This window comes from Perca fluviatilis, chromosome 24 (assembly GCF_010015445.1).
Source record: "Perca fluviatilis chromosome 24, GENO_Pfluv_1.0, whole genome shotgun sequence".
Lineage (NCBI taxonomy): Eukaryota > Metazoa > Chordata > Actinopteri > Perciformes > Percidae > Perca > Perca fluviatilis.
Window position 1 is genome coordinate 16,597,629 of NC_053135.1, and position 18,149 is coordinate 16,615,777.

The following is an 18,149-nucleotide window of genomic DNA, read 5'->3' on the forward strand; positions in this document are numbered from 1 at the left end:
AATCATAATTTGTACTTCTACTCCACATCTCAGAGGGAAATATTGTACTGCATTACATTTATCGGACAGCTTTAGTTACTTTAGAGATTATCCAAAGTTAATAAAATCAATTTATTAAAATGAGCGCCACCTTTACCAGCTGCAAAAGGAACCCACGTCATTTCAGGGTACGAACAATTACCCAGAAGTTGTTGTTATGATCCTGTTATATTTCGTATTGCAATTAAATTGTATATTATATTATATTTTTTCTTTATATTTATATTGTGACACCTTCACAACATTTGTTCATTTGTCCAACCAAGCGTCCAAACCTCAACATTGTTTCAATACATTATTAAAGGGTTTTTACATTTAAAAAAAATTACTTCAACCATCAAAATAGTTTCACATAAATTTTCTGTCAGTCGACTAGTTGATCAATGAACTGATGGTTTCAGCTGTTGGGCCGTCCTCATGGAATCTATGATGTCATGGAGACATGTCCTTAAATGACATGTTAAAATGTCATTAATGTTGTGGCACACTATGGTGTGATATCTTTTCAAAGAGCAGAGAGAGACAAAGAAACATTATGTGAAATGAATTAAGCAGCTCTTTCAATCAATTAAATAATATCATACCTTAAGTAATATGTCATGCCAACATAAACATCTTTACCAAAATATAAACATGTGGCTCCTACAAAAGCATCGGCATCAAAATAAACTTTAAGCCAAAAGTGAAAGTACTCATTCTGCAGAGTAATATATATAATATTGCTTTATTATAATGATTGACGCATTCACATTTTCATCACTAATGTTGCAGCTGGTAAAGGTGGCGCTCATTCTAACGACTTTATATGCTGCTGAGTAGTTTTAATCTATAAATATACATCATTTTTTATTAGTTGATTATATTTTTTTTCAATGGTCAGAATCTGTCAGATAAATGTAATGCAGTAAAAAGTCCCTCTGGAATGTAGTGGAATACAAGTAGAAAGTAACTGAAAATGAGAATTCTAAAGAACAAGTACCTCAAAATTGCACAACTACAGTACTTGAGTAAATGTACTTAGTTACATTCCACCACTGATCATATGTTATCTGAAGTGACACTGGTTAGAATCGACTTCTAAAACGATGCCGACCGCCATATAACTCAAAGGTCTTTTAAAAGGCTTTAATTCTGAAAGCCAGCGGAAGTTGTGTTTGTGTTTCCGGGTGTTGGCTGCTCTTGACTGAAGACAGTTAGCGTGTGTGTGTCTGCGTTAGCATGTCGGCTGAGCGTAAATACGGATACTAATAATTAGTACGGAGCGTATTATCTAGTCATCTTTGACTCGATCAGAGGGAAATATCCGGATTTAGGAAAGTGAAACATATTGACTCTGCGACTCGAGGACATTTGATTGGAGATTTCGAGTCAACAACATCCGGATATGAAGAGAACATCGATTGCCAACGAAGAACTGGCGTTACTGGAGGTGGTTTTAAACTCCGACATGAAGCTGCTGGGAGAAGCAGGTTGGTTGGTTTTCTTTTTTTTTCCCTCCTGCGGGAAATGTCTTGGCTAATGATGTGCTCCGTGTTAAGCTAACGTTAGCTAAACCACCCACACAGTCTGTTAGCTAGCAGCTAGCTCAGCTGCTAACAAGTTGTTGTGTTTATGAGGCTTTTTGAAGACTCTTCACATTATTTGTAAAGTGGTGCAACGTAACTAAGTAGGCTACATTTACTCAACTAACTCGAGATGCAGCTTCTGCTACTTTCTACTGCACTACGTGACATTTTTTTAGCAATTTAAAGAAACTATGTTTCTGGCCTGGCGTACTTAGCTAAGTAAACACTGGGTTGTAAACTAAATATAACGTCTGAGAGATTTGTGTGTGTGTGTGTGTGTGTGTGTGTGTGTGTGTGTGTGTGTGTGTGTGTGTGTGTGTGTGTGTGTGTGTGTAAAAATTGACCTCAAAACTTAAATGATACTGTTGGACAGCTCAGGTCCTGCACCTGCTGCTTGGACCCTCTCCGCACCCCATTTTTTTTTTATAATACCTCATGTGCTAAGCAATTTTTAACTGCTTAGCACATGAGGTATTTAAATTATGACCAACATGCTATATACATTAGATTTAGTATTTAGTTCATACTTTTTTGGGTGTATTTGTTTTCTGATTTTAACGCCATAAAGACCGTTGCCGTGCTTGCATCACTCCCTTACTCCTCCTACCAGTCCCTATGGCCACTTGGCCAGTGCGAATGCAAATTAAAAAAAAACGGTTTTGGGGGAGAGTAGTTAGTAAATCAGCTTAGAAGTGGACTTTTCCTATAACTACGTTCCTGTGACTACTTGGTCGGAAAGTGGCTTTACATTTGGGTACCGATACGAGTACTTAATAATCTCTCTGGTGTCACAGGGTGTTTTCAGACACACTGATGATTTTGGCCTTCTCTGATATTGTTGTCAATTAGAACAAAGCAGTATTTTGAAAGTACCATGCCTTTTTTTCCTATTCAGAGCTCAGTGCCTGGGCCTGGACATTTATTATATTATATTATATATTATTTATAAAATACATCCTATAATTCCTGATATCAAAATACTGAGTGATGTTTAGAAAGAATGAAGATTGCAAGTAAATCCTTTTTAAAACATAAAAAAAATCCGCAAAATTGCGTTCGCTAAACCCACCAGACTCCATCATCATTTTTTTTTTTAGCATCGTAAAATACACTTCATTCTAAGTCGACGGAAACAAGATAAAACTATGAAAAGCCGGTTTGAGTTGTCTTTCCACTTTTCCAACCATCACAACAAGTTATGGTTGAAATAAACACATAGTTTACCGATTTTACATGTGAAAATATGTTGGCTCTATGTACGCTAAAAGTATCGCTTTTTTAAATGGAGTCTGGTGGGTTTAGAGCTAGTGACTTCAGAGCTGTTTTCTGGTTGAACAGAAGTCTCAGAGGTTTTAAAGGTCTATCTCTGAAGGGATCCTTTCCATAAACATTATGGAAAGAAATCTGTTCTAACTGAAAACATGTCTTATATTTTAGATTCTTCAAAGTAGCCACCGTTTGCTCTGATTACTGCTTTGCACACTCTTGGCATTCTCTTGATGAGCTTCAAGAGGTAGTCACCTGAAATGGTTTTCCAACAGTCTTGAAGGAGTTCCCAGAGATGCTTAGCACTTGTTGGCCCTTTTGCCTTCACTCTGCGGTCCAGCTCACCCCAAACCATCTCGATTGGGTTCAGGTCCGGTGACTGTGGAGGCCAGGTCATCTGGCGCAGCACTCCATCACTCTCCTTCTTGGTCAAATAACCCTTACACAGCCTGGAGGTGTGTTTGGGGTCATTGTCCTGTTGAAAAATAAATGATGGTCCAACTAAATGCAAACCAGATGGGATGGCATGTTGCTGCAGGATGCTGTGGTAGCCATAATGGTTCAGTATGCCTTCAATTTTGAATAAATCCCCAACAGTGTCACCAGCAAAGCACCCCCACACCATCACACCTCCTCCTCCATGCTACACGGTGGGAACCAGGCATGTAGAATCCATCCGTTCACCTTTTCTGCGTCGCACAAAGACACGGCGGTTGGAACCAAAGATCTCAAATTTGGACTCATCAGACTAAAGCACAGATTTCCACTGGTCTAATGTCCATTCCTTGTGTTTCTTGGCCCAAACAAATCTCTTCTGCTTGTTGCCTCTCCTTAGCAGTGGTTTCCTAGCAGCTACTTGACCATGAAGGCCTGATTTGCGCAGTCTCCTCTTAACAGTTGTTCTAGAGATGTGTCTGCGGCTACAACTCTGTGTGGCATTCATCCGGTCTCTAATCTGAGCTGCTGTTAACTTGCGATTTCTGAGCCCGGTGACTCGGATGAACTTATCCTCAGCAGCAGAGGTGACTCTTGGTCTTCCTTTCCTGGGGCGGTCCTCATGTGAGCCAGTTTCATTGTAGCGCTTGATGGTTTTTGCAACTGCACTTGGGGACACATTCAAAGTTTTCGCAATTTTCCGGACTGACTGACCTTCATTTGTTAAAGTAGTGATGGCCACTCGTTTCTCTTTACTTAGCTGATTGGTTCTTACCATAATAGGAATTCTAACAGTTGTCCAATAGGGCTGTCTGCTGTGTATCAACCTGACTTCTGCACAACACAACTGATGGTCCCAACCCCATTAATAAGGGAAAAAATTCCACTAATTAACCCTGACAAGGCACACCTGTGAAGTGAAAACCATTTCAGGTGACTACCTCATGAAGCTCATTGAGAGAACACCAAGGGTTTGCAGCCCTATCAAAAAAGCAAAGGGTGGCTACTTTGAGGAATCTAAAATATAAGGCCTGTTTTCAGTTATTTCACACTCTTTTGTTAAGTACATAATTCCACATGTGTTCTTTCATAGTTTTGATGCCTTCAGTGAGAATCTACAATGTAAACAGTCATGAAAATAAAGGAAACGCATTGAATGAGAAGGTGTGTCCAAACTTTTGGCCTGTACTGTATGTGATAAGGGAAAAACTACATGTTGCGTTCTCGCTCTGATTGAATGCAGTAGACTTACTTAGGTTTACAACAAACAAGCAGGAAAGTCAAAGCCAAAGCTTTGGCGAAACAGGGAAATATGATAAATTACTTTATAAAACCAGGCACCGGCCGGTCCAGCGTAAATGAAAAGAAATTGCCAGCGAGAACAGGTCGGCGCCAGCTACAGCCCCTCTCATTAACGATAATGCCACAGACACACATTGAGATGCCATATATACGATTACAGCTCTCGCTCTTGCGGTTAGGGAGGCTTGACTTTCTCAACAGCCTGCGAGGTTCTTATTGGGATTACGCGTGGGTCAAACTGGCCAAAGTAGCCTGTGTAAAACCCGCCTGCAGAGAGAGGCTTCTCCCTGCAGAACTGCATCAAAACTCCGCAGGGGCTTATGCGCATCACGAGTAGCAGAGAGACACTTGTTTTACAATTATTTTTATTCTAGTCTGCACTTGATCATTTTATGAGCCAGTTTGTTTGTACTGTAGTTTGTATAATTTTATTTCCTCAGCCTAGCGATTGGAAAATATGCCTATTTGAATGCAGATCAGCACAATTATATGCATTGATTTAATTCTTTTGCCCTCTCTGCCTATAGCAAGTAGCCTACATTTTAATAAAAATAGTATAAATCTACATCCCTTGATGATATTATTCTTATATAGCCTGCCTATGAATTGTTTTAAAGCGCAATAAACATGGAAAATATTTGACCGGAACTTTTCCCATATTTTTTTATTTTTTATTTAACCTTTATTTATACTCGAAGGGCATTGAGGTTTCCCCTCATTTTCCCTGACGACGAGTTTACATCAAGAATTCCACACAAAACACAGTTGCAATGACAAATAAACCTAAGCAAAACTAAAAACTTGCAATTTAAAGAGCAGCGTTTAAACACCAAATGTTTAAAAACCGTAGCAGATGGGAGTACGTTTAACCTCAGAGTTTGTTGCGGAGCGTTCCATGTGCTAGGGGCGTCGAAGAAAAAGGCCGTTTTACCAAGATCCGAGCGCGCGCAAGGGACCTTAAGTGTGAGCCAGTTGTTGGATCTGGTTTGATAGAAACCAAGATTCCAATGTAATAGGGAGGAGATATAGAGAGGAAGTTTACACTAATGGCTTTAAAAACAAACAAGTGCCAGTAGTAACTGTGCCTCAAGGAAAGAGAGGACCAGCCAGCCTTACTATAGGAACACAGTGTATTATAACTATCACTAGTGATAAATCTAAGGGCGGAATGATAAACAGAGTCTAATTGTTTCAATGTAGATGTAGCTGCATGCCTATAGATTACATCACCATAGTCTAATACTGATAAAAATACTGCCTCTACAACTCTTTTCCTACTAAGCAAAGGAAAGCTAGACCGGTTTCTGTGTATATGTATGTATGTGTATTAGGGGTGGTACGGTTTATGAAAAAACACCCGAACCGCTCGGTTCGCTAGTCTCGGTTCGCAGCATGTGTGTACCGCACGGTTCGTCAGTACACTGTTAAGCTGCACTAACCTCTTACTGCCGTAGTGCCCACTTTATACACCTAATGTTAAAACACTAACTGGAAATGACATGCGGGATGGGCGTGACAAACGCAACCCATGGCAGCTGATTGGACGATCGCGTCACATGGGTCTGGCTGGTCCCTAATTTCAAAATAGGCTGTCATGGCGGCTCGTTCAGAGTACGATCTCATATTGTACTAAAATAGTTCACCGAAACGTGTTTCTGAAAACATTTTAAGCGAGAAATAGGCCATGCAGTTGCTGAATCTGTCTTCATTTCAGATCGACAAAGGTCAGTTTAAAAGATTTTCGTCAGATTTTGAGAGACACCGGTCCGACCCTCGGCTGGAGTGGGGTGCCGCTGCAGGTCACGTCCACGTGCAGAAATGTCAAGTGGGAGAGAGGCTGCCCAGAGCTGTAGGATGCGCGCGCCGCCGCTTTATAGTCTGGTGTGTGGGAACATTTTGGATATCATGGTACCTATGATGAAATAAAACAATATATAGAACTGCCACTGTGTGCATGTTTTGTGCAACATGCATTCAATATGCTAATTCTAGCTATATATCATATGCTGAAGTATATTCTGGAGTGTTAAAGATTAAAAGAAAAAATAACAAGAACTGAAAACCGTGACCCTAAAACCGTGATACAAAACCGTGGGTTTTGTGAACCGTACCACCCCTAGTATGTGTGTGTGTGTGTGTGTGTGTGTGTGTGTGTGTGTGTGTGTGTGTGTGTGTGTGTGTGTGTGTGTGTGTGTGTGTGTGTGTGGGTTTTTGTGTGTGTGTATATATATATATGTATATGTATTAGGGCTGGGCGATAAACGGATTTTATCTATTTATTTAACGTGGATATTTTTTCCGGGGGGCCGCCCCCCTGGGGCTCCACGTTAGCTCGAACGGGCTCATCCCTCCCCCTGCGCGTTTGCCATAGAGATACACAAACAACATGGCAGCGACAGGGACTAAAATTAATTATTTTCTTAACCAGTCGTTTCATTACTTACTTATCTGCAATCTCCGCCGAAATGACCGGCCCCTCGCGGTGCACTGTCCCCGGCTGAGAGTCACCTATTCTCGGTAACTGAACCACCAGCTACAGCTGACCTGAAAGGGGTGATAGAATGATTATATAGGGCATTTTACACTGTTCCTTAAGGTCTCCTAATGGGGTATGTAACATTGGTTGGGCTGAAAACTGCCCGAATGCTATTTTATTAGGCCCTTAACTACCCTATGAATATGGCTCTATTTGGAACAAGAGCTTTTCTTCCAAATATGGTATGCTCATGAATATTCAGAATGAGCTATCAACTATAAAGCTCAAATATGGGACGTTTTACGAAAATTGATGGCTTATTGCAAATTTGGTAAGACTGTGTGTCGGAGTTCAGCTGCCGGTGCTGCCTGTGTTGCTGCCTCACTGCCCGGCCTGCCTTCCTCCACAGACCCCGGCCTGCAGCTCCCCTCTTCCTGCTAGCTAAATGGCCCGCGGTCAGCGAGCTTGTTACACCACCAAAAACTGGTGACTTTGCGCAGGTATGGAGTGCTGTGGGCTGCCAGTCGTGACGGAGCTCCAAGTACCTCATAGCAGGCCGGGGTCTGTGAAGGAAGGCAGGTCGGGCGGCGAGGCAACAACACAGGCAGCACCGGCGCTGAATTCCGACACACAGTCGGACAAAATTTGCAATTAGCCATCCATTTTCGTAAAGTGGCCCATATTTGAGCCTTACATAGTTGATTTCTCGCATAAAAAAGTTTCAGAAGTGAATTTTGTAATGGAATAGCAGAGATCTGCGCGACCTAGATTCGGAAGACTACCTGATCTCAGGTCAGTTGTGTAGCCTATGTAAATGTTGGGGCGTGACCGTTCTCTTAATGCACCCATGGGCTGACAAAGGTTCCGGTTTTTGGGAGGTTGACGGCAACTTCCAGCTTTGTTGGGATTCGCCCGTTTTCAGCGGCAGCTTCAAAATATGAGATTTTCATAGTAAAGGGGTGTCAATGGGACTTTGAGCTTCTACTATGCATGTCCTATTTACCCACCGAATTGTCGTTATTCAACTATGACAGGGTAAAATCAGTTTTGCATTCTATCACCCCTTGAAGGAGCACCATGCGGGGCACCAGAGGCGGTGTTGAGGAACTCTGTTGCGGCTCAACACATCTACTAATTGCTGCTGATACAACCGAGCTATGACGGAGGTCTGTAGCGGCTTAAACAACTTGCAATCGCCGCTCTGTAGCACGGAGCTCCGCTTCGACGTTTGTTTTTATCGCTACGAAGGAGCTTGCTACAGGTATGCTACATTCAAGAGACCACGGGATGTTAACGTACGTTACTCAGCAACAGGTGAAAATAGGGGCAAGGTTGCGCAATAACGTTAAAATGATTTGAACTTTTAGCGAGGAACGAGAAGTGAATTACCACCTGTATGTGTGAAAACAGCTTTACCTCACGCATCCGTTTTGTTGTTGAATATATAGCCCCAAAAAAAAACTCAAATAATCATAATGGTATACATGCCCCATGTGTGTGTGTGAGTAAACAAAATAAAAGTTGTTTTGAACATTTTCTTTGTCATCTGCAGATTGATTTTAAGTAGAGGGAGAGAGAAATCAATTTAAATCGGATTTTATTTTTTTTATCGGGGATTTTATTTTTAGGCCATATCGCCCAGCCCTAATATATAAATAATATATATATATATATTATATATATATATATACATATATTATGTTCTCCCACTTGGAAATCATGGAGGGATCTGAAATTGTCATCGTAGGTGCATGTCCACTGTGAGAGACATAATCAAAAAAAAATAATCCAGAAATCACAATGTATGATTTTGGTTTTTTTAACTATTTATTTGTATGATACAGCTGCAAATAAGTATTTGAACACCTGTCTATCAGCTAGAATTCTGACCCTCAAAGACCTGTTAGTCTGCCTTTAAAATGTCCACCTCCACTCCATTTATTATCCTAAATTAGATGCACCTGTTTGAGGTCGTTAGCTGCATAAAGACACCTGTCCACCCCATACAATCGGTAAGAATCAGACTACACGGGAGGAGCTGGTCAATGACCTGAAAAGAGCTGGGACTACCGTTTCCAAGGTTACTGTTGGTAATACACTAAGACGTCATGGTTTGAAATCATGCATGGCACGGAAGGTTCCCCTGCTTAAACCAGCACATGTCAAGGCCCGTCTTAAGTTTGCCAATGACCATTTGGATGATCCAGAGGAGTCATGGGAGAAAGTCATGTGGTCAGATGAGACCAAAATATAACTTTTTGGTCATAATTCCACTAACCGTGTTTGGAGGAAGAAGAATGAGGAGTACCATCCCAAGAACACCATCCCTACTGTGAAGCATGGGGGTGGTAGCATCATGCTTTGGGGGTGTTTTTCTGCACATGGGACAGGGCGACTGCACTGTATTAAGGAGAGGATGACCGGGGCCATGTATTGCGAGATTTTGGGGAACAACCTCCTTCCCTCAGTTAGAGCATTGAAGATGGGTCGAGGCTGGGTCTTCCAACATGACAATGACCCGAAGCACACAGCCAGGATAACCAAGGAGTGGCTCTGTAAGAAGCATATCAAGGTTCTGGAGTGGCCTAGCCAGTCTCCAGACCTAAACCCAATAGAGAATCTTTGGAGGGAGCTCAAACTCTGTGTTTCTCAGCGACAGCCCAGAAACCTGACTGATCTAGAGAAGATCTGTGTGGAGGAGTGGGCCAAAATCCCTCCTGCAGTGTGTGCAAACTTGGTGAAAAACTACAGGAAACGTTTGACCTCTGTAATTGCAAACAAAGGCTACTGTACCAAATATTAACATTGATTTTCTCAGGTGTTCAAATACTTATTTGTAGCTGTATACAAATAAATAGTTAAATCATACATTGTGATTTCTGGATTTCTTTTTTTTTTAAATTATGTCTCTCACAGTGGACATGCACCTACGATGACAATTTCAGACCCCTCCATGATTTCTAAGTGGGAGAACTTGCAAAATAGCAGGGTGTTCAAATACTTATTTTCCTCATATGACCGGTAAAATGAAACCCTACAGGTCACATGACGGGCACCAATTTTTTTTCTAGCGAAAACTATTATGTTATAAGTTTCTGATTTATTAAATAATTGCTCAAAGCATTTAAACAAAGTTTTGTGTTGGAGTTTGTAAGAATCTTAAAGGTGTTCTAAGTGATGTGACGCGTTTTTTAGGCTACAACATTTTTCGTCCCATACAGCAAACCTCTCCTCACTATCCGCGAGCTGCCTGTCCCCTGAACACACTGTAAAAAAAAAAGCGGTCTCTGTAGACAGCCCAGGCTCCACAAACGGAGAGCACCTTTTAATTTTGACCTAAAGATTTTCATTTTCACTGCAAATGCATATTGGTTCCAAATATCGGTTATCGGTTTCATTAACTACTAATAATCGGTATCGGCCTTGAAAAAACAGTATCGGTGGATCCCTACTAAAAATCATGGCCTACTATGATCCACACAGAAAGTTACATGTTGTTATAAATCTCAACACTGTTGAATCATAGTACACTAAGGCTATCCAAAGTTAATTCTTGTTCATTTTCCCAGGGGAAGCTACAACACTGCAAGCAGAGTGCTCCTATCAGCCTCTGAGCCTGTAGTGAATCGTTGGCGCTGTCACGCATGCACTACTTCAGGGAGGAGGGGCTGGGGGCCGCTGGTCTAGTGCACCATGGCTGTATTAAAAGAAAGGTGTTCACTATACATTTTATTTTTATTTTGAACCTTTTATTTATTAGGGCTGTGTATTGGCAAGACTCTGGCGATACGATACATGGATCACGATTCAATATATTGCAATATATTTCGTTACTGTGCATAAGGCGATATATTGGGGTCTTACATGAATATTTTTATATAGTATTATATATTTAATACGGTATTGCAAAATAAAATATCATGATACTCAAGTTTATTGATTTTTTTCTTACACCCCTATTATTTATTCAGGGAAGGTTCACTGAGAGGAGGCCTCTCTTTAGCAGGAACACCCTGATCACATTCACACAGTTACACATTCATACCTGGAAGCTGTAAACAGACTTTTTTTCTTTATCATTCCTTTCCCCGTTTTCGGACTTGTGTGTGTGTGGGGCCCAGAACGTAACTTAAAACTATTCTGTAGCTTGCTAAACTGTCATGGGTTTTACTGCCTCGTTATCTGTGTAGCTACGTGTATTCATATTTCAGTAAGTGTTCTTCTACATAGAGTTTTTTTTTTTTTATAAAAAAAAAAATATATATATATATAAATAAAAAAAAAAAAAAATATATATATATAAAAAAAAATAAATATATAAAAAAATATAAAAAAAAAAAAAAAAAAAAAAAAAAAAAAAAAATATAAAAAAATATATATATATATATATAGAGAGAGAGAGAGAGAGAGAGAGAGATGCTGTGTTTATTGCATAGCTGGTAGATAGTTTAATATTACTTGTGCAGCCATGTGTTATTCAGGTTGTGTTAGGGCAATTTGCTAGCAAGGTGCAATCGCCGGCAAACAGACTAGCGCTGTGGAGCCACGTACTTAGCTATTAAAGGTGTATTACACTGTTAATAGATGTGGCTTATTCTCAGTTTGTGTTCTTGAGCAATATGTTACATTTATGTTCATTATTACAGAGAAATACATGTAATTCTTAGTATTGTTTCTTGGTATATGCTGGTGGCTATAACATTTAGTTTTAGTAATGTTTATAGTAAGTCAGATGCTTATTAATGTGCATTATTATTTGTTTATATTTCAGCTATATATATTTCAACTTGTGTAGGCCTATCGGTGCTTTCTGAACATATTGAACACATTTTTAATACCGCGACAATACCCGAAAACCATGATAATTTTGGTCACTATAACTGTGAGGTTAAATTTTCATACCGTTACATCCCTAGTCTCAATTTACCTGGGCGGGGCACCCAACTAGAACCTTTTGTATGGGAAACACTGCTCCCACAGACAGCACTTTTTCTCAACTGCCTGAAATGCCTGAACCACGTTCCTGTTTCAAATTCCTCAATTAGTAATGTCGCTGATTGAGAATGTTTTTGTATTTATTATAAGGATCCCCATTAGCTGACGCCTAGACAACCAGCTAGTCTTCCTGGGGTCCAAAGAAAGAATGCCAGCCCAGTTCTTCATATGTGCTGCCCATTTTGAATTTGGTTGACCCATCACAACAGAGTGGGCCACCTGTGTCCTTTTTTGGGGTGTCACCGTTTTGAATTTAAACCTAAAATCCACCAAAATGAGCTTTTAATTTCAAATATCAAAAGCAGTATCAGTGTTTCTCCTAGTATTTGTTTTCTCTCCATCCTGGCCTACTTGTGCCTGTCCGAAACAGAACAAAATAACACACTGACCTGACCGGCTCTAGCGTGCAGCAAAAGACACGTTAACGGGTAACGTTAGCCTACTTGTAGCCTGCAGCCGCACTTTTTAAAACACAGTGGCCACTGCGGGAGTAAAGGATGACAGTGAAAACAACAGAACTGGACAATCCTCATGCTTTTTGGAAGTCACCAGTGTGACAAAATTTTGCCTTCCCATGTCAGCTTTGTAAACAAACAACGAAATGGTAAAGCCTGTTGGCTCCGACTGGACTTGATAGTGCATCCAGGTGCCCCTCTGTAAACTCATAGGGCATTCATGTGCCCCTTGTTATTTTCAGTGTCAGAGCTGAAAAAATGTCGATAAATCGTACATTTGGAGATTCATGACACTAGTCCTTAGAGTGAATACAGCTAATTAGCAAAGTATAGATACAATTCACATTAATGGCTGTTTGTTTGTGTTTCAGCTTTACCTTCAGATGTCCAGAAAGTGATTGTTGGTGAAGAACATCAGCAGAGCTCCAGTCTGGACCAGGAGGACACAAAGCCCCCACACATTAAAGAGGAACAGGAGGAACTCTGGATCAGTCAGGATGAAGAGCAGCTTCAAGGGCTGGAGGAGGCTGATATCACCAAGTTCCCATTCACTCCTGTCCCTGTGAAGAGTGAAGATGACGAAGAGAATCCTCAGTTCTCACCGCTTCATCAAAGACGAACTGTAGAGATGAGAACTGGAAACTCGTCTGAACCCGAGACTGATGACAGTGAATGGAAGGAGACCAGAGAACCTCCGACAGGTTTAAACTCTCTGAATAATGAGGAAGTCCCTGTCGGTGTTTCGACATGTGGTACTGGTGAAGAACCAGTAACCTGCTTTGAGTGTGGGAAAAGATTTGGCAGCAGTGGACGTCTGAAGAGACACATGAGATCTCATACAGCCGAGAAACTATTCAGCTGCTCAGTCTGTAAGAAAGCTTTCATAAAGAGTGGACATTTACAGTCACACATGAGAATCCACACAGGAGAGAAACCGTTTAGCTGCTCCATCTGTAAGAAAGCTTTTACAGAGAGTGGAAGTTTAAATAGACACATGCGAATCCACACAGGAGAGAAGCCATTTAGCTGCTCCGTCTGTAAGAAAGCTTTTATAGATAGTGGACAGCTGAAGAAACACATGAGAATCCACACAGGAGAGAAGCCATTTAGCTGCTCAGTCTGTAAGAAAGCGTTTGCAGACAGTGGACATTTACAGAAACACTTGAGAATCCACACAGGAGAGAAACCATTTAGCTGCTCAGTCTGTAAGAAAGCTTTTACAGTGAGTGGACATTTAAAGGCACACATGAGAATCCACACAGGAGAAAAACCATTTAGCTGCTCCGTGTGTAAGAAAGCTTTCACAGAGAGTGGACATTTAAGAGAACACATGAGAATCCACACAGGAGAGAAACCGTTTAGCTGCCCTTTCTGTAACAAAGCTTTTAGTAAAAGTGGACATGTACAGGCACACATGAGAATCCACACAGGAGAGAAGCCATTTAGCTGCTCTTTCTGTAGCAAAGCTTTTAGTAAAAGTGGCAATTTACAGACACACATGAGAATCCACACAGGAGAGAACCTGTGTGGAGTGGAGCTCCAGTCTGAAACAAGAGCAGAGAACCAGTCGGGTTTAAAAAGAAAATCTAAAAATGAATGTCTCTAAAGGGTATGCGAGATGTAATACTCTCTGGGTCATGAAAAATTCTTAAATAGAAGAATTAAAATGTTAGGCTTTAAAATGTCTTAAATAAGATTTTGACAGGTCTTAAAAATTGATTTGGATGAAGAAGTTAATATTACTGTGGGGTTCCGTGAAACTCCATAGTATAAAGGCAACAGCTGCTTTTGGTCGTGGCTCTTGGCTCTTCCTTCACTTCAGAAAAAGCAACAACTCTACTGCATCTCTCTCTAGCCTGACAAGCCAGACTCACATCCAGATGTTGGGTTTGGGAACACACCATTGGCAGGGCTCAATCCAAGGGGCGGGCTAAATGGTTGTCTTTCAAATTCACTCTGCATGCAATGGGATAACGCTACAACCAACCAGTGCAACGAAGAAGGTAGCGGAGCTAGTTGATAGATTAAACTTTTGCCGTATCCGGTCGGCAAAACTCCGCACACGTCTTCGCTTTTTAAGAATGACATCAGTGCCGTTCTTTTCTCAAAGAAAAGCTTAACTCCACGTCGTCCAGATTCGAAAGAACGCTGTTCGCCAGCAGCAGCAGCCATCTTCTGTGTTTTGAAGTAGCGGGGAATTCACGGGGAACCGTCGCAACTCTGCCGTCATTATGTTAAACCCGCCCACTGACTCTATACACAATGTGTTTGGCCTGACTAGAGTTTGGTTTTTCCAGCTCGCAAGCCAACGGAAAGTTGCTAGACGACCCTGGCTGCAAATTACATTGGCTGCCGCTAGGGTGCGTCTAGATTTCTAGGCTAGCGTCTCTCGGCAGGGGGGCCAGATCAGTTCTATTCAATTCAATTTTATTTATAGTATCAAATCATGAGTTATCTCAAGACACTTTACAGATAGAGTAGGTTTAGACCACACTCTATAATATACAAAGACCCAACAATTCCAGTAATTCCCCCCAAGAGCAAGCATTTAGTGCGACAGCGGCAAGGAAAAACTCCCTTTCAGGAAGAAACCTGCGACAGACCCAGGCTCTTGGTAGGCGGTGCCGGTTGGGCGTGTGATGAACAGTGACAATAACAGTCACGATAAAGATAATGGAACGGTGACTAGAAATAGTAGTTGTAGTAGTTCATGGCATTGCAGGGCACTGCAGGGCGTTACAGGACATAGCAGGGCACAGCAGAGCGTAGCAGGGCACTGCAGAGCGTAGCAGGGTGTAGCAGGGCATAGCAGGGCGTGCAGCAGGACCACAGCGACTGCTGCAACCATGATTTTGGTGCCACCCTAATCCAAGGAAACATGCTGGGGGAAAAAAACATAAGGACTCCAGGGAATAAGCTCCCCAGAGCCAGGTTCGTAACAAGCCTTTCTAGGACATGGATGCACACAAATGGAAAGAGTTCTCTGTTGAACCGTGGCCTACTGAAAGTAGCCCAATACAGAAATTCTTCTCCAGCAGATGACACGAGTGTCTGCTTAGAGTAAACCAGTTTGTATCACTGACTTGGACAAAGTCCACCAGCTAACCGGAAACAACTGAAGAACAAAAGAAGTTAGCACCAAGCTAACGACAAGTACCGAAGCTGCCAACTTCCTCCAGCCTGCACGATTGGATATGACCAATCGTGCATAGCAACAGCAATAACATGGCAACAGTTTAACTTCTGTTAATGTACAGGTATCAGTGTTTCCCACAGGTTGAGAAAGAATAACTATTTACATATCAAACAAAAAAGACTTAAAGATGATAGGTGATATTATTGCGACAATATTCTTCATCTGACACAGTTTCATGGTAGTTTTTAGGGCTGCATGATATGAGGAAAATATGCCATAATGTTGTTGAATATCGCAATATTACTTATTACAATAAAAAGATATTAAAATGTACTCTGTTCTGTCTTTCTGCTGCTTTCAGTATTCTGCTAAAATACAACAAATTTGCTTGTTAAATTTAAAACAAATGAAAGGAAATTGTAGCCATGATGATTTTTGCCAAATGTTAACGGATTACCTGGAGCCCAAATGTTATATGTATACTAGGGCTAACTGAAGTAAATTCTTGTTCATTTTTTTTGAAGTGTTTTAATCCGTGTTTTGGGGATCCTAAACATGCTATTTTGTACCATACATGTCCTGTTGCACTCATTAAGATCTCATCTGAGCAGATTTCTGTCAACTCTTGAGTTGTAGTTTAAAACTTTTAGAGCCAATTAAAGGAAATGACGGGTTTTATTTGGGCTCAAGTTCATATATACAGTTAATGGATACAGGCACGGAGAACTGATGGCTCGGTTAGCAACGATGAGCGGAGGATTTGTTGGCTTGTTAGTCTATATCCCAATCATAGACAAACAAAACGTAACCTTCATTTACCGACATTTCCACATGGTCAAAAAACTCTTTGCTTTTCCCGCATCAGCAAAACCTGAGTGAAGTTACCTATTGATTATAATACCTTCTTCTGATGGAGTAAGGTCTGGCTAGACCTCAGGTGCATTCTGGGATAGGAGAAAAAAAAACCACTGATTTATTGTATTTGTTGTCCATTTTGTCTTTTTACACACCTTTTAACTTCGAACGAAAACGGGATTTTATGTTATTGTTTGAAAATGTATGCACAACAATTAATATCTTACGAAATTACAGAAACACTTGACCAGTCTTTATAGTTACAGTTAGCTGAGAAAATGTTATTATAAGCCGAGTACAGAGCATCCTGTGGAGACAGATTCTTAAGCGCCCGTTATACAGTTGAGTTTAGCCGACAAAAAGTGAGCGTCATGCGGCGACGACAGTTAAGTTTAGACACCAAAAGGAAATTTGCCCGGGTCCGATTTTTCCCGCAAAGTCATAAAATGATTTACGGCAGGCAGACCGGCGCTACAGTCACACATTCTGACGGGTCACAGATTTCGGTGTAACACCGGAAAATCCTGTGCTAGCATATCCAGACAGGTAAAAGGTAGCAGGAGATTTATTTATATAGGCCTAGTTGTGTTTTAATTTTATTTTAGAAGTTATCTGATGTAGCTATGGCTGATACAGGGCCATCACAGGGGAAAAAAGGAAACTAAACAAAGAACTTAAAGCTAAAAGTGGGAGTGACAGACTACGGGCGAAAACCCAAGTCAATTTTGGTCCGGTGCAAGCCATGATGTCTCTCTCTTTCTCATGGGTGGGCCAAATTCTCTGGGCGGGAAAAGCAGAGAAACGGGAGGTAACCTTCCAGATTGGCCCATCTCAGCTTTCATTTTCTGCTAGCGCTAGCATGCTAACGGTTAGCCCCCTAGGCCCCTCGTTTCGGCCAGTGACGTAGAAAGCCGTGCAGATTTTGAACAGCTCACCAGGAGAATGAAGGCAGGAAACCCGTATCTCACTCCAAACAGCATGGATGTTTTGTTTGTTTTCCAACGTTTGAATGCGTGTGGAAGCACCAGAGACACAAAATAACACCCCAAATCCCAGGAAAAGTGATATTTTCATAATATGGGCACTTTAATAATGTCATGTGAGGGTATTTAACTTCTGAAATAGATGTAACAAAAGTTCACTATTTAAGCTAGGATTTCAGAAAATCTGATGTGTGGCTGGCTTTTTTACTTGACCTGAATCTGATGTACTAACCACTGGTGGAGAACGTATTCAGATTGTTTATTTAAGTTAAAGGGTGTGGTTACGGGTAAAAGTTGGCCGCTCCTGATTGGTGCCAAGCTGGTTCACCTGCTCCCAGCTGCACACCTGCAACCCATCCACTAATCAACGCTGCACCGTAGCAACCACTCACTGCTGGTCAGATCCTTGTCTGAGCTATACTGTGGTAGTGGCACCGCGCAGTCACTAGAATTGTGCATTCCAGTTTATTTCCTCGTGTATTCCGTCTGATTTAATTCTAACCTGCTTTACCTGTGCCATAGAATCTCTGCCTGTCTGCCTACCAGGGGCGGCTCTACTTTTGTTGTACTTGTTAGCTACGTGGACCTACAGTGTAATGTATTGCAAGGCTAACCAGAGCTTTTCACCTCGCTGACTCTTGC

The 18,149-nt window shown here is 41.3% G+C and overlaps 2 protein-coding genes across 6 annotated transcripts in view; one reads left to right on the forward strand and one right to left on the reverse strand.

Annotated features, from left to right (window-relative positions):
- LOC120554234 (zinc finger protein 501-like) overlaps positions 1-15,043 on the forward strand; it is a 223,975-nt gene extending 208,932 nt beyond the window's left edge. For 2 of the 5 annotated variants that reach the window (XM_039792993.1, XM_039792996.1), the window contains one exon: positions 12,973-15,043. In XM_039792993.1, coding sequence (XP_039648927.1) covers positions 12,973-14,139 — 1,167 coding nt within the window. In that variant the 3' untranslated portion in view covers positions 14,140-15,043. Of the gene's footprint in view, positions 1-1,215; positions 1,509-9,565; positions 9,570-12,904 lie in introns of those variants that run through there. The other 3 variants (XM_039792997.1, XM_039792992.1, XM_039792995.1) reach the window with 3 other exon arrangements.
- The window catches only part of LOC120554212 (gastrula zinc finger protein XlCGF57.1-like), a 443,376-nt gene that overhangs the window by 186,869 nt on the left and 238,358 nt on the right, over positions 1-18,149 (reverse strand). The window lies entirely within an intron of this gene.